General features: G+C 40.9%; 1 protein-coding gene and 1 long non-coding RNA gene across 8 annotated transcripts in view; one reads left to right on the top strand and one right to left on the bottom strand.

Annotated features, from left to right (window-relative positions):
• The window catches only part of ptprfa (protein tyrosine phosphatase receptor type Fa), a 454,009-nt gene that overhangs the window by 238,474 nt on the left and 199,433 nt on the right, over positions 1 to 16,102 (top strand). For 4 of the 7 annotated variants that reach the window (XM_037768972.1, XM_037768971.1, XM_037768974.1 and 1 more), the window contains exon 6: positions 11,267 to 11,377. In XM_037768972.1, coding sequence (XP_037624900.1) covers positions 11,267 to 11,377 — 111 coding nt within the window. Of the gene's footprint in view, positions 1 to 4,925; positions 4,944 to 11,266; positions 11,378 to 16,102 lie in introns of all 7 variants that reach the window. The other 3 variants (XM_037768968.1, XM_037768970.1, XM_037768969.1) reach the window with 1 other exon arrangement.
• LOC119487917 lies at positions 52 to 14,785 on the bottom strand. Its single transcript, XR_005206811.1, has 4 exons — positions 14,693 to 14,785; positions 7,999 to 8,082; positions 4,918 to 5,110; positions 52 to 1,357 (listed from the first exon to the last, which is right to left on the bottom strand). It is a non-coding gene; the product is annotated as an uncharacterized LOC119487917 (long non-coding RNA).

The raw sequence follows: 16,102 nt of genomic DNA, 5'->3' as shown, positions 1-16,102 counted from the left end.
CTCAGTGCAGTTATCTGATTGCTAACTTGTCGGCGGGGGAGGTTACTGACCTTTGATACCTTGGTCACGTATGCATCTCCCGGATAAACACAAACATAGCAGAGAACATTTACAATATCACGGCCCATTGAAGCCCTCAGCTGAATGATCATGTTGTTATGCTATACATGAGAGCATATACTCACTTGACGGGTTGACGGGTGTCGATGCACAAAAATAAATTATATCACTTACATCAAAAATAAAAAAAAAGATTAGATGAATTGTTAAAGGTCTGAAGGTGGATCTTGCTTATAAAAAATATGCTTCTGATGGGAATAGACGGTTCAGACTTTGAGCAGGATATCATAGATTGCAGTAATTGCCTGAGCAGCACCTGTGTGGGAACGGTGGCGTGCCAACAGTGCTTAACACTCCACAGACAGTGATGAATGTTAAAGCCGAGGCAGCCATGTGAAGCAGCTCTGTGAGGAGGTGGCCGGGATCCAGGGGAGCAGATAGGGCATCTTTCTCCACCAAACTCAGCCCCAGCGAGCCCGCAGCGGAGCTGGATGGCTGCTGGCTGAATAGCCCAGCTCCGTGCACCCTGTCAGCTGCCCTTTCAGGGAGAAAATAGAAATGTTTGCTTCTTGCCAAAAGTTGCAAGCACCTACACAACATTGGAACGGCTGTCCAGGGCCAAACTTTCTTGCCAGCCCTTGCAGCAGGAGTAAGAAGCAGATTTCCCATCACTGAGGAGCCCGGGGCCCCTCCTCCTCTCATCTCAACACAGGCAGAGAGGAAAGGCTGAGAGACAAGCTCTAGGATATCGCTGGCTTTGAAGTCCACTCTGAGGATTTTCCCAAGTCACAGTCTGGGCCTTAGGTAAGGACAAACATGTATTATTAACCAAATAGCAGAGCGATTTGTTTCAATATGTTTCATAAGGCCCCGTCATCACATGCAGTCCCACGGCGGCCGAGCACAGATGGCCGACTTCCTTTAATGGGAAATCGGAGTTATCCTGTGCCACACAAGGCAAGTGAAATACGTAGCCGTGTGCAATCTCAGCACTCCGCAATTATTCAATTTATTTGTTTCAATAGAATTCATTATATAGAGGAGTGATTAGATTTGCTCATGAATTAGTTAGTCCTATGAAATGACTTTGATCCATTAAGAAACACTAATAGCTTCATTTTTCAATTTGAGACCTTTGCTCTCTCCGGGAAAAAAAAAAAAAACTCCTCTGGCTTGTGTAAGGCTTCCTCTGGTGCTTACTGTCTGACAGTAATTACAACCAAAGATTGTCCAACGAAGAGTGATGTGACCCAGACCAGCGATGGACTCTGCGGATGCTGTGACTGCACCTTGGGATCTGATAGTCCAGGGGGATTGAGAAAGAAGAAGATTAGTGCAACAGGACAAGGCTGTTCTGTGATAAGCAATGCTGGAGTGAAACATCAAGTTCCTGATTCTTAAACACAACGATATCTGTGTGTTTACACCGGCCACAACACCACCACCACTCACTGAAGACTCTTTATTTTCAAGATTTATCATTTTTGTGAGTTCAGAAAGCAGAATGTGTGGACAAAGCTTGACAAAGATGGCTCCAGCAGTCATTGGCTATTAAAGAGGTCCATTAAAGAGGATTAAAGCTGGATACAACCGGTGCATTTCACATCATGAACCATCAGTTTGATGCCCACGCAAGGTTCCTATGCTGTTCTCAACTGAAATATAAGGACTGATAATCCATTACTTCATTCTTTTTTTTTGATGGACACTACTACAGAAAAGAATCCTCCCAATCCAGACATTGTGAAAATATAATAAAGTCCTATTATTTTTCACAATGAAACCCCAAAACCTGTCATGACAGCCTGATTTCATGCTGAGGTGGTGTGGGATTCTTCTCAGGGAGGAAAGTCATGGCAGGTGTCGGTATTGCCCAGCCCGGCCCTCTGAAAGCTGCTGATGTCCCCCTTCATCAGACCCCAGGGGCCCACACAGCTTCCAGGGCCCCCCTTCTGCTATCTCTCACCACCTATCTGACACTTCTTTATGTTCTTGTCGACTGCAGAGCAGCTTGGTTTATTATCCAGATCACTGGCATCTGCATAGTAACCACCCCTCTCTCTACCGTTTGCTGCATATGACCTGATATATGCCCAAATGGTGCCAGTTATTAAAGATTACCCATTAATCATTTTTAAATTGTGATTTGAGTGTGATTGTCAAATCATTACAACTGCAGTTTTATATAACTTGTAATTAACAGTGTCTTAACATGCTGTAGGAGGTGAAAGGTTTAGTTAGTGACCCAGACTTTTTCCTCAGCTGTAATGACAACTTCTGCCAGCAAATGTACTCAACTGGAGCTAATTAATGTTCATTCTGTGTGATGGTCAAATAAGAACTGAATTCTAGACCGTTGTCTGCACTATTCGGACAAAGTCAAAAGTAGACTTTATTCAGTACAGAAACACCAAATGTTGGGTCTGGCTTTCCATAAATGATTTAGGTAATCACCTTGCATCAATAGAGTTGGTTTTGGAAGTGTTAATTGTTTCAACTTTGTTTATGAGAATTGAAATGATACAGAAATACTCAACGCTGTCTCCGATAAATTTTTGTTCCCATACAACTAAACTGCATTCTGCATTTCCTCCCGGATTACAGTCACAGTTTGAAACAGTTTGAAACGCGTGGTTAACTTTGTAAATTGAAACAAAAAATACAACAAAGCTACTTGGTTAGGTTTAGTAAAAAAACATCACAGTTTGGCTTAAAATGACGACGTGTTTTTTTACGTTATTAAGCTATGGATGTAAATTATGTGGTTAGGTGATTAATTTAATTAAGTAAATGTTGACTTTTGAATTCGCACGCGACACAAACAACAAAGTCCTGTGTTTGTTTGACCCATTCACCACCCCGACCTCCTCCCTACACGGACTTCCTCGAATTGTCATTAGAAACGTATTTGTGATAGTTCTAAAAAAAGGGCTGTCAATCAATTAAAATGTTGAATAGTGATTAATTGCATGATTTTCAATAGTTAATTGCGATTAATCGCAAATTAATCACATTTTTCGTCTGTTCAAAATGCACCTTAAAGGGAGATTTGTAAAGTATTTAATACTCTTATCAACATGGGTGTGGGCAAATATAGATTTTTAAATTTCCTAGTTTCATATGATGCCAGTATCTTCACTCTACCTTTAAAACTGAGCCCGCTACAACCTAAAAATTTCAAGTTGTGTTAAAGAAATTAGTGGCGTTACAATTAATTTGCGGTAACGCGTTATTATCTCGTTAACTTTGACAGCCATAGCCAAACATAATCCACATCAAAATACATTTCCCTCGAAATCTAATTTTAAAATGCTGTTTAGTTGAATGGGAACATAATTTTTACACTTTGTCTGTGCAGTTGAGAACAAAACCCTGTGCTCTGGTTATTTAACATCTATCCAGAATTCAAAAGCAAATTCATTTAAGCAGCAAATTGTCAATTTTCTCAACACACTCAACCCAAAATACAGTTTGGGAGTCCTAGTTAACTTCTTCCCCGAACTTTTTAGTTACACAAGCTTGTACCTTGAGCTTTTTATAAAAAAAATAATAATAAAAAAACAAAACAGATATGCTGTAATTTTTCATCTTTTGTACAGAGGATTTAACCAGGAAAATATTATGCTCATTTAAACCGTAATCTAAGGGGAAACCGAAATAAAATAATCCCACTTCACAAACAAAGTTCCTACTGGGTAGTTCAGTAGTTGTGGAGTAAATAACAGCCTTTAAAGGCCCGCTTCACTTCAAGCTCGACTGGTAAATGTTTTTATAGAAAAGCAGCCAGTATTACAGTACTTAGAAATCAGGCACAGGATAACTCCTGACTGTCTGAACTCTGGGAGGACCCCAACAACAAGCATTATTTCATCTTATTGCACATAGAAACAAGATAACTTGGTGCTTAATTGGTGCTCAGTGCTTAGTTTACAGAAAATAATAGCAATTAAAATGCTATTGGAATATTGCAAGTAGATATATTCCTCAAATCATTCAGCCCTAAATAGTGCACAGGGAAACATGCTGGCAGAAGATTAGATGTCCCAAATGATATGACAACTGTTACAAAAATACATCTATAGTATGCTCATTTTGGAGCTTGATATAATTATCCTCCATCGAGGCAGCGACATCACAGTGTATCCCAGGACACGAGTGCAGGTTTCTTTGAATTGCATCAGAGGGAGAGTAGGTAGCTTGTGTTTTTATCTGCCTTGTTACGGCAGGATGCAGGAGGGGGCGAAAAAACACACTAAACAACGCCTTTGGGTTGGAATCCAAACAGGCCTGGTGTTGGTGAATGAGGGGTCAAGTGCTTGATAGCCAGGTGCTGTCAGGGAAAACAAGCAGGTGTGGGGAATAAGGAGCTTTATGATCACAACAGGATGCCAGCTCTGTGGAGCAAATAGCCAGGTGTGTAACGCAAATAAGCACCATGTGAAAGTAAGGAAGCAGGTGCACTGATGACAGACTGGCGGTTGTAGCCGGGGTATGAATGCATTACTGACACCATTTTGCGCTTATCAAGAGCTTTTAGGTAAAATGAAAAACATTCATACAGAAGAAAATGCTTTTCACCAAGAATACTTTCTGCACAGTTGTCATTTCTGAAATTGATTTTGATTGAAAATGATCAGTAAATGTATTCCTTACTCTCCGCTAACACTTTGACTTATTAAACATAATACCTTATGTATACGTTTTTCTTTATGAACAAGGTGAGAATAGCAGTCACTCTGAACTCTGCTGTTTTTCCTCTCTTTTGCTCTCCTGCCATCCTTGTCTGTTTCTCTGTTTCACTTTTTCTCTTCTCTTTATGCTAATGGTTATCTCTAATCTTATTTGCATTCAAATTACCTCACCAGGTGGTACACCAATCAGAGGTAAGAATGCTGGGTACAGAAAGTGTCTGGTCATCCTCCTCTCCTCCTCACTGCCCCCTCTCCTCCATCGCCTTGGTCCTCCTCCTCCTGTCACCTCAGTATGTCCCATTTCCAGCTCTCTGTCCACTTTCTCTGCCTTCACCACATTCTTCAGGAGCGTGTATGTTCTTGGGAGGGACGGACACAATAGACAGGTTCCCACATGAAATCACTGACAATAGTTTACAGCGGGAAAGCTGATTTAGAGGCAGCAGTGGGCTAACAGCAGTGGGCTAACAAAGGGTTAGCGCTATGCTAACAAATACCAATCACGTCCGGCAATCAATGTACACAATTCAGTTTAAACTGTTGGAAAATGATTTCATTAGGAAAGCAGGGAACAGGTAAATGATGTCTTCTAGCTAACCAAAGTTGGTTGTGTACTACTGTAACATGTTTGGTGCAGTTTGTTCTCGGGGTGTAAGAAAATATCGAACATATCCAGTCAATTTTAGTTTTGTGATACCAGGGTCAGCTCGAGCCCTTCTGATGCCCCAGGCAAAATTTGGATTTGGCCTAGCCCAGTAAACCGCAACACACATCAGACATCACAATGGTTTTATGACAAAAATTAAACATTTTATTTTCATAAATAACTGTATTTATTATAATATAAATAAACTATTGGTCCCTGATATTGTTAGCTTAAAAGTGTTTAGTCAGTTTCACTACAATTTACACTTTTATTAACAAATAAGTGCAGCCGGGCAGATGAAACAGTGTGAGAAACAGAGTTACAGGGGGGAAAATTGTATTTATTTATTTCTTACCTCAATGCAGAAAATGAGGAAGGACACCCATCGCCCATTTTTTTTTTTTAATTATTATTTAAATATATTTTTTTAGAGGGCGACCAGCGCCCCCAGAACCCACCTATGTGGTCTATGCCTTAAACCGGCTCTGTGGGATACTGTATCGATTCTCAAAAACACTGTAGCGATTTTGAATTAATAGTTTACATCCAAAGATTAACTCAGTACAACTCAATACTTTATTTCATTCTCAAGAATATGCTAGATATGCACCCCTCTCAGTGTATGAGCCCTCTCAAAGTAGTGCTATGATGCTGGATGTTACAGGGACTGTGCTAAATGCATATTCAGATCAGACTGTTCTGATTGCATAAAAAAGTTAACTTTTTTACTCAGATTGTATGCATATGGCGGTGTGTTCTTTATACTATGACAGTTTTCCTAAAATTGGATTTAAAATATCTATTTATATCTATAATATTGCAAAATATAGCCACTTGTAAGCAACCAACTTTTTAAGACACATTAAGGCTTCAAAATGAACAAGTGGGATATTTACTGACGTATTTTATATCGTAGAACAAAACGTTAAAATGTCATAAGGTTGTGTTATCCACCGACTTTAGTTCAGGCATCTAACTAGAAACTCATTCAAAGAACCCATTGACTTCCAGATGAGGAAACCAGAAGTGCTAAAACGCTAACTCATTTCCGGGTTTTAGGACTCATTCCTGTAGCATTCTATTACAAGTTTTCTAAAACTGTATGTTTAAATATGCAAATGAGGTATTTACTAATGTTAACTGTTGGTGAATTTTGGAGAAATGTAATCTATCTATAGACAAAGTGTAGTAAAATAAACACCTAAATGTGTATTTTGGATGTTTTCTTTCCACCGAAATCTCAAAATTGATCAGTGCATGAAAAACACTGTTTTTACCTGGGATGTCTCACCTTAAATGTAATTTTACTTGATGTCACCATGACAGACTTTCTTTCTCAGCGGTCTGTGAAGGAGTGATGATACAGGTCACCAAATCTATCCAGTAAATGGAAAAATACACATTTCTTTTTAGTTCCGGTTCATGTTATGTTCACAGTGACTTACAAATGAACAACTCATTTATTGGACAGCTTTGGCGACTGTCATACAGCACCATCAGCACAATATGGACCCTATATTATTAGGGCGGTCAATCGATTAAAATATTTAGTCATGATACATCGCATTATTGTCCATAGTTAATTGCGATTAAACGCAAATTAATCACACATTTTTTATCTGTTCAAAATGTAACTAGGATCGGGCATGTGATTATCATAAAGTGGGCATGTCTGTAAAGGGGAGACTCGTGGGTACCCAGAGAACCCATTTTTATTAACATATCTTGAGGTCAGAGGTCAACTGACCCCTTTGAAAATGGCCATGCCAGTTTTTCCTCGCCTAAATTTAGCATAAGTTTGGAGCGTTATTTAACCTCCTTTCCAATAACCTAGTATGACATGGTTGGTACCGATGGATTCCTTAGGCTTTTCTAGTTTAATATGTTACACTATCTTCACTCTAGCTTCAAAACTGAGCCTGCTACAACCTAAAAATCACAAGTTGCATTAATGCTTTACAGAAATTAGTGGCGTTAAAACGAATTTGCGTTAAAACGTTATTATCGCGTTAACTTTGACAACCCTAATTATCATACATATTATTGGGGAACTGCTAAAATACATGAAGTATTTCCACCTCCCTTTCACTTTAATGTATCAGATGATAAGCAACACATGCACACGGTACCGTGGTTCCCAAATGTTCTTGTATAATGTACAAATCGCTTCGTTAACAGTTTCTATGATTAGCAGATGGACTAAATATTAGCTTAGCGTTTGAATTTCCTCCAAAATCACAGTTTACAGGGATCACCTCTTAACATTTTAGAGGGAATTCAACCACAGTACTCCGCTGCACAGTCCTGTGGTTGCTTTCACACCACAAAGGATTTGCACCAGAGTCAGATTTGAGGGACCCAGACCCGTTTCAGTTGTTAGGTCCAGACCGGAGTTTATTTGACAGCTTTCAATCAGCCTTAACAAACCGAACCAACTGCACCAAACAGGTTAGGTGTGAAAGCACCCTAAACCACACTATATGTGAACACATGAATGTTTAGCTCAGCATCCTACTGTCAGTTCTCATAGATGTCACTGCCTTAGTCATGCCAGTGAGCTAGGTCATTGGAGTGAGCCAGTTAGCATATGTGATAACGTACCTCTTGAGTAATTAGTAGTCTGGAAAGTGCTTGCCATAGAGGTGTAAAGGTTTGACCTCTCTGTCGGCACGCTGTCCTTAGAAGCTGCAGAGAGAGGGAACACATGCTCCATTATTGAAGGCTCAACGTCTGAAGGGCAGAGGAAGTTTCATCAGCTTCTAACATCTTGTTGAGGGCTTCATTGTCGTCATCTGTAAGAAGTCACACCTCCTCTGGCAGCACCGATTAACCTTTTTCATGCCAAGAGGTCAGAGCAGACGTCCATCAGCGTCCGTTTGCAATTCTCAGGAGAGGATGAAGCGTTTTCTCCTAAAAGGCCTCTGCCATTTAGAGGTGCTGAATGTGCAATGAGATAGACAATCATCCCGAAATAGAAAGTTGGAAATAGATAAATAGAGAAAGATATTCAGCTGCTGCTGCACATACTACCAACCTGATATCATGGGAAGGCGTGTAAATAACATGGTATTTTAATGACATGCGTGTCCTGATGACGCATTTTAGGCTTTTAGCATGTCATTGAACGCCACGTCGTTACTGTGAAACGGTCGCGGTTATGTTTAGGCAACAAAACTACAGTAACGGCCACAGTTGGGTTTATGCAAAACTGCTTTGTTAGGTGGTTTAGGAAACACATAGTCATGTCTAGAAGGTAATCAACAAATTGCGGAATCTTGTGAGACTCGCTGCCCGACGACCTATCCTAACCTTAACTATTTGAGGTCAACCTTAACCATCTCACGAGAGTTTCACAACTTTGGGTGTTGCTGTCTAGACATGACCAAAACATACCGCATGGTTGGGCTTGAAATAACAACCCGTTCTAACTCCCAACTCATCAAATACCGCCATTTGGTCAGTGTCCCTCGGCGTCGGAAGTATTTGACGAGTTGGGAGTGAGAATGTGTTGGAAATAAGTATGTAAACTAAGTTAAATACGTACTTAAACAACGTAACGTAAGTATGGAAAATACGTCACAACCGTCAGGTTTTCAGGTTTCAACCGGTCTCCTGGTTGAATGTCCTGTGTTGTTTGCGCCCACCGTAAGCGGTCTCTTTCACTCTGAGCGTAGCATATTCACGCAGATGCGTTTACATTGCAGTTAATGACTGCATGGCGTACACATGGCACGCCAAAAGCAACAACGGCGTTGTTATTGCAAGCAAAATTACTTGGAAATTGCCGTGTCATTCATACGCCATTTGATGAGACCGGGCTGACTTCACACTTCAACACAAAACAGTGTAAGGATTGGTCTACAGCCTCATGGACTGACTCTCAATGGGAGGAATTAAAGATACACAGCTCTTTCATTTGAATTTTGACACGATGGCTTGTGATCTGTAGGAGGAAGGCTTACCTACATACTGTGTATGTGAGTGTGTCTATGTGTGTGAGAAAGAGTAGTTTAAGGACATGTATCCCAGATGAAGGTTGTTCCTCCTCCATCTCTGGGGTCACTGTCTTCACCAGACCCACCAGGGATGTGGCTATACACACATTATTCCAACCGCTGATTGTTTTGTTCATTTTTTCTTAAACTGGTTGTTAACATCGTGTTACAAATCCATCCCATGTTGCATTTCAGGATTGTATTCTGAAATATGTACATTTTTAACCTTTTATTTTTCACATTTCTTATTGTCCACTGCAAAACTGCATGATGTATGTCACATTCACAGCCAATATATAATAATGCATAGTCGCTAAAAATACATTCATGTTACTGACAAGTTAATATTAAATGTTTGTATAAATGCTATGGAATTGTTATGAAATGAATGGATTTAAATCATGGTGCCAGGTAAGTGTTACCTGTTATTTCCCCAAACTGAAGGCTCTCAACGAGATCTTTAGTGTACATGAGAAGTATTCAGTGATCAGTGGATGTTAGGGTTAGGGGAGAAAGGGTCTATCCAATGGAAACACAAGAATATAACACAAGTGGTATACTAAAGGCTTTGACCAATTAGGGCTTTTATACTGTTGCTGCTACTTTTGGATTTAAATAATCCAGTAGCTTTAATTACATCAACATTACATCTTATCTTCCAGAACACACAAGTAACATATGTTTCCCTCGACATGTTCAACACGTTCTCACTCCCAACTCGTCAAATACCAACACTTGGTCAGTGTCCCTCGGTGTCTGATACTGACGCACCGAGGCACCCTTTAGCATCTGTATGAGACTGTCAGCTAACTCCAATGTCAACCCAACCCCGTCGTTATTAGACGGTCAGAGCAACTGATGTAGTTAGAAAAGCGAGAAAGACGGCATAGATCAGGTGGGAGGGGAGGTTGGATGGGTCACACAAATACAGACTTTTAACCAGGAGAGTGCAGTTCGTGTCCTGAGTGAAACCAAGTCAACGTTGACTTATTTTACCTTACTTTTGTTACATAACTTTCGTACTTAACTAATGCCAGTTACGTCAGAAAAAGACTTATTTTACGTAACAAACGTACTTATTTTATGCCAAACCACAATCATTTCTTACCAATACTTTTGTTGGCTAAACCTAACCTTAAACCTAACCAAGCACTTTTGTTGCCTAAGTAAACCTACATTGGAAGTTTATTTTGAAAAGACACTGTATGCATGTAACAAGCGGTAACTGTATGCTTCCTGTGAACACAGAAGTTTATTTTGAAAAGACACTATGCATATAACGAGTGGAAACTGACGCCATCCCTAACACGAACAAAACTGATGCCAGAGGGGGGTACCTAGACCGTCATAGAATTTGAAGCGTATAGGCACGGCAAAGTACCGTGTCATTCATACAGCATTTGTCGGGACTTGACTGATGTACTACATCATTTGCTCTGACCAAATGCAAAACACATTCAACGTATCGGTGGTTTGCAAAAACGCAAATTGGCAATATTTTTTTCCTGCAACTTGGCTGCGTAATGAGCAGGTTGGAAAGAAGTCCTGGATCATAACAAACCTGATAATATTTGGTCATTGCCATAAGTTATTAGATATAGCGTAGGCCTCCAAATAGTAAACAAAAAGATAGACATTAATTCTGAATGCTGAAATCTGATAGGTTTGTAATGAAAACACCACAGGATCAAATCTGGGTTCATTTAGGCAAGGGTATGGACAGCTAAGGACTAGTGTGTGTGTGTGTGGGTGTGTGTGTGTGCGTGTCTCTGAATCAGAATACTCCACCACCATGTGTGTGTGTGTGTGTGTGTGTGTGGTTTGAACGTGTGTGGTGCAGACCTGAACTGTGACATTTTAACCTCCCTCCCCAGGAGCGCTTCAGATAGAGAACAGCGAGGAGTCGGACCAGGGCAAGTACGAGTGTGTGGCAGTCAACAGCGCCGGGACTCGCTACTCTGCTCCGGCTAACCTTTATGTTCGAGGTAAGATCCCTCTTGACCCCAACTGACCCCTCCCCACCGCCATTCAGGTGGCCTCCTCCAACAGTCAGGTCCTCTCTCGTCACCTCCTGACTGCTAACAGGAAAGCTGGCTCCCTGGATTCAACTGCAGTGAAAGTTAAACGTGTTGATGCCTGTCCGGTCTCTGCTGTCATTTCCTGCTCTCTCTATCTCTTCTATCTCTTCTGTCTCATCTTTGTCTCCTCGGTGTTGATTTATGTATTTTGCTGCAATGCCCTGTTAGTTTGCTTGACCTGCCTAACCTTGCCGTGTTTTGACTCATCGAGGGTGAACGAGAGGTTGGCTGCGGCTCTGCCTCGTTGTTTTGGGGAGGTGGATGTTTACATGTGGAGTCTTGCCACAAAGAGAAGCTGACACCATTCGCCATTGCACGTCCCGTGTGGAAGGAGACAGGCAGGGAATTCCCCATGAAAGCGGGCTCCAGTTGACTGGATGTGCTGCAACAAAAGCCAGCAGGGTGCAAGCAAGCCTCGGGGCTTCTCATAGTAGGCCTTGTCAACAAACAACTCAATTAGTCTCAACCAATATCAGGTTCTCAAAGGCAATTTTCAAAGTATAGGGATGATTCATTACTGCTTTAGTCTCTTGTTCATCTGACATTTTCATTGACAATTCTCTTTGATGCAGTTTCCCTTAAAAAAACTCCAAACTCCAGCATGCTAAATACAGTTACTACCTAATCTTTAGTGTGGTTTGACTGGAGCTGGTTTACAATATAAAAATACTGTTTTGAACTATTTTAGGCGTTTCTTCATAAATCAAGAGTATTATAACCCCTCGTCTAGGCCCTAAAGCATATGAAATGAAATATGACTTGACTATGACTTACCCCAAACTGCATGTGATTATCATAAAGTGGGCATGTCTGTAAAAGGGAGACTTGTGGGTACCCATAGAACCCATTTACATTCACATAATTTATCTAGAGGTCAGAGGTCAAGGGAACCGTTTTGAAAATGGCCATGCCAGTTTTTCCTCGCCAAAATTTAGCACAACTTTGTCGTGTTATTTAACCTCCTTTGCGACAACCTAGTATAACAAAAAAACAAAAAATTGCAAGTTGCGTTAATACGTTAAAGAAATTAGTGCCTTTAAAATGACTTTGCCTAAACACATCATTATCGCATTAACTCTGACAGCCCTAAAACCCACTTATTAACTACAGTTAGTTGAATTGGTCCAGAAAGGTATATATAGCAAGGTTCTGTGGAAGGCACAAAAAACATTCTGACAAAACACAGCCACTATGGAAATACTCTCACCACTGGAACATGACTTTCAAACAGACAAGCCGACTAGAACAGGTTGGGAAGGCAGCAAATCTAAAAAGAACTGTCACACACCAAAATAGCTTACTCACTTCGAAACATATCCACTCACAGATTGGAAATGTAATAGTAATGATAGAAAGGTAGCTTATTTAAAGGTGTATAAAGGTCAGTCCAACTAAGTGGACTAAGCACTGTCCACGTGACGGCCTCTGTGTGTGTGTGTGTGAGCAGATTTACAGATTCATCAGTTTCCCAATAACAGATCACAGAGCGCTCACACTCAACATAGACATTGCCTTTGAGAACGAAAAACTAATATTTTCCAAGAATCTCTCTAAACAGAAATTGTTGTGAAGATATTTTGTTTGCTGCTTCTACACAAGGCTGATTTGTTAATGAAACGTATTGCAGTTGTCAAAAATGAAATTTCATCTCTTTTTTGCATCATCCCGCTCTAAACCAAACAGAGCCGTAGCCAACACAGTCAGATTATGAAGTATATGATTTGTTATTTCTGCTTCTCTTTTCAAGGTTCCCGTCTGTGTTGCTTTAACCTTTAACCTCTCCAGGTGTGCCGGTAGCTCATGTCTCCATTTTCATCTCACAGTTTGGCTTCTGAGCAAACACTGCAACATGCCATATGTCTCCAAAGTGTGCGTCTTCTTTTTATGTTTTCTATGTTTCTCTTCATCTTTTTTTTTATTTTTAGCTCGTCATATATTCTCTGTATTTGGTGCCCCAAATTCACAATCCCTCCTCCACCCATGTGTCATGTGTCATATACACACAATGTATATGTTTCTGTTCATCTCTCAAATGCTTATCCTTCTATCTACACATGATGATTGACAGCTTTAATGTGCTTTGCTTCGTTTGCACCTCTTCTATTGGACATGTGAGAAAGTGTTTTAAGTTTGCTCTGTTGTTTGTGAAAGGATCATACAAGACTTTACTTGGAATAGAGAGATGTCTCTTGGTCCACTTAGCCGTTGAGAAATAACAATGTTGATATCAAATACAGTACAAACACTGTAGATAGTTGGCTACCAGTGGGCTACTTAAACTTGCATTGTTTCTAATAGCCAGCAGGGGGGTGACTAATACAGGTGGGGGCCTCCCTTTGTGTGCGTCAAGCGGGAAAGTAAATAGGTTTTTGAACCTTACTATTTAAAACCCTTCCGCCTAAACAGTACTTGCACGGACGTATGCCATGATGATATTCACCTTATGTTGCCCCGCCTATTTCTCCACTTCCTGTTTGAACGCAGTTGTGTTAGTTCTTTCGGTTTAGTGGCAGCAGTGCTATTGAGCATATGATTAAGCAGCTACACTGCGGCGATCGGATGGTTTTACCAGAGACGGTTTTACAATAGCACATCCATCTTCATTGACTGGGAGGACGGCATACGAAAATGGCCTGAAATAACATATGAGGACATTTGTAGTGTCTCATGTTTAGATGGCACCGAAACATATCAGTACACCGGTCGGTCAGCATACAAAAGCACAACGTCATGTTGACAGTGTTTTTGTAAAGCTGCCTTTACCGCCAAATTGCTAGCTATAAATAGCTATGGCTAGCTAGCTAGCTAACTGTCGCCAAATTGGTGGTTCTTGATTTAATTTAACGTTATTATTATTGTTTTTAGTACCCAATGGTCAAACCTGCAGTGCAGACCTGTGTCTAGCCCTTCTAGTAGTGAGAGTAATTACAAAAACATAGTTGACATGTGCTTTGTACACTGAATGGCTGGTCTCACACACCCATCAGCTCCTCACAGCTCAGAGCAAGCCGCTCTAAACCAAAGTGAGAACACTACATGACGCAAAGCGGAAGCAACGTAGTTCAGGCAAAGAATAAGGTGAATACAAATGATCATTTTGTGTGTTCATTATGATCATTCAGTACTTCTGCTGACTCATCACTCAGGCTCAGGATAGTTTGTGACGATGTCCTCACTGCTGTATGTTTCCAACAGGTTACTGCCATCTCTAACAACTCTTACCTTTCTCATGGCTCACTCCACAATATTGTTAGCAGACCAAAAAATAATGAGCCACGTTTTGCTCTTCATTTCTCATTCTGTGCCACTGGTCGGCAGGTGTCTCTCAATGTTACCATGGAAACACTGGCCAGCAGGTGTCACTGATTGTTGCCATGGAAACATGGCTCTTAATTATGAGGTAGCCAAGGTGGTAAGATGGTTAACTTTTTAGGCGTGAAATGACTTGGTCTGGCCCAACATCACAGAGCAGTCTGAAATATCTGCAGTCTCTGAAATCAAAATCCATCTTTTAAGCTAGTATTAAGCCACTGCAGTTTAGCCTAAGCAGATACCATGTGGATATAAGGCTGGGTCCAGCAGCCCAATATCTGCTCTTTGCTTGAGTGAGCGTAGGATTTAAAGGCAGCTGAAAGGTATGTTTGGTCAGGGCTAGAGAAGGGTGTCTCCTGTCAGAGGGCTCAGTAGATTTATGACGGCACAGTCACAGAGGGACTAAATCAACATTTGCACACTAGTAAATCACTATATTCAAGACATAAAAATATGTCTTGATGTTTAATACTGGAAGGAAACTCAGACATCTTCAATCATTATTACTTTAATGCCATCAGGTAGTGGGTAAGTGGACCAACAGGACAGTCTCGGTGTGCTCCTTGAACGCATCATCCATAGAAAAGAATGTGTTCTCAGTAAGGACTGGGCACATGGCAAAAGAAGTACAAATTTCCAAGGTGAGTGTTTGACTAATCCTATCAGGGGCCATCTTTATGTGCTCATTGATTTCAAGGCTCGGTGGCTGAGCTCGCTCAGAGTCAATGGGCAGAATAAATGTGGGCAGTAACACACTGTCTGCTTTGTGTGCTTAATGAAGTCTGGTTGTCAGCAAGCCTCAGCCTCCTTAATGCTGCCTTAATTCAGCGGCTCTGAAGGGCTCAAACACTGCAGCGAAGTTAAGGACAGGCAGGGCGATGTGGGTGTGTGTAATTGTGTGTGTCCATGTCTGCTTCTGTGCGTCCGTGTGTGTGTGGGTGCTGACTGGAAACACTGGAACGGTGCTCTGTTTTACAGTCACAGTCAGATGATGCTCTTACTGTATCTTTTTGTGCTCATGTGAGAGTGTATCCTTCATGGCCTTTTACTTTGTGTGTGTGTGTGTGTGTGTGTGTGAGATGGGTTTACACTGCATTGTTATGTGCCATATGATGTGTGTGTGTGTCACCTCACTGCACAGGCTGTTGTCTCTACTGTAATTTTCTCACCCGTTAATGGATAAGCAGATATTTGCCTGTTTTACTCTCTCTGTTTCTCCTTGTCTTCTTCCTCCTACTCCTTATTTTGCCCCTCTTGTTGTTTATTTTTTTTTCTTTTTCACTTTATCTTAAATCCCTCCATCATCATTGCACCCCGCCA

Source organism: Sebastes umbrosus, chromosome 5, assembly GCF_015220745.1.
Source record: "Sebastes umbrosus isolate fSebUmb1 chromosome 5, fSebUmb1.pri, whole genome shotgun sequence".
Taxonomy (NCBI): Eukaryota; Metazoa; Chordata; class Actinopteri; order Perciformes; family Sebastidae; genus Sebastes; species Sebastes umbrosus.
Note: the sequence above shows the minus strand (reverse complement) of the source record. Positions and strands in the feature narration are given on the sequence as shown.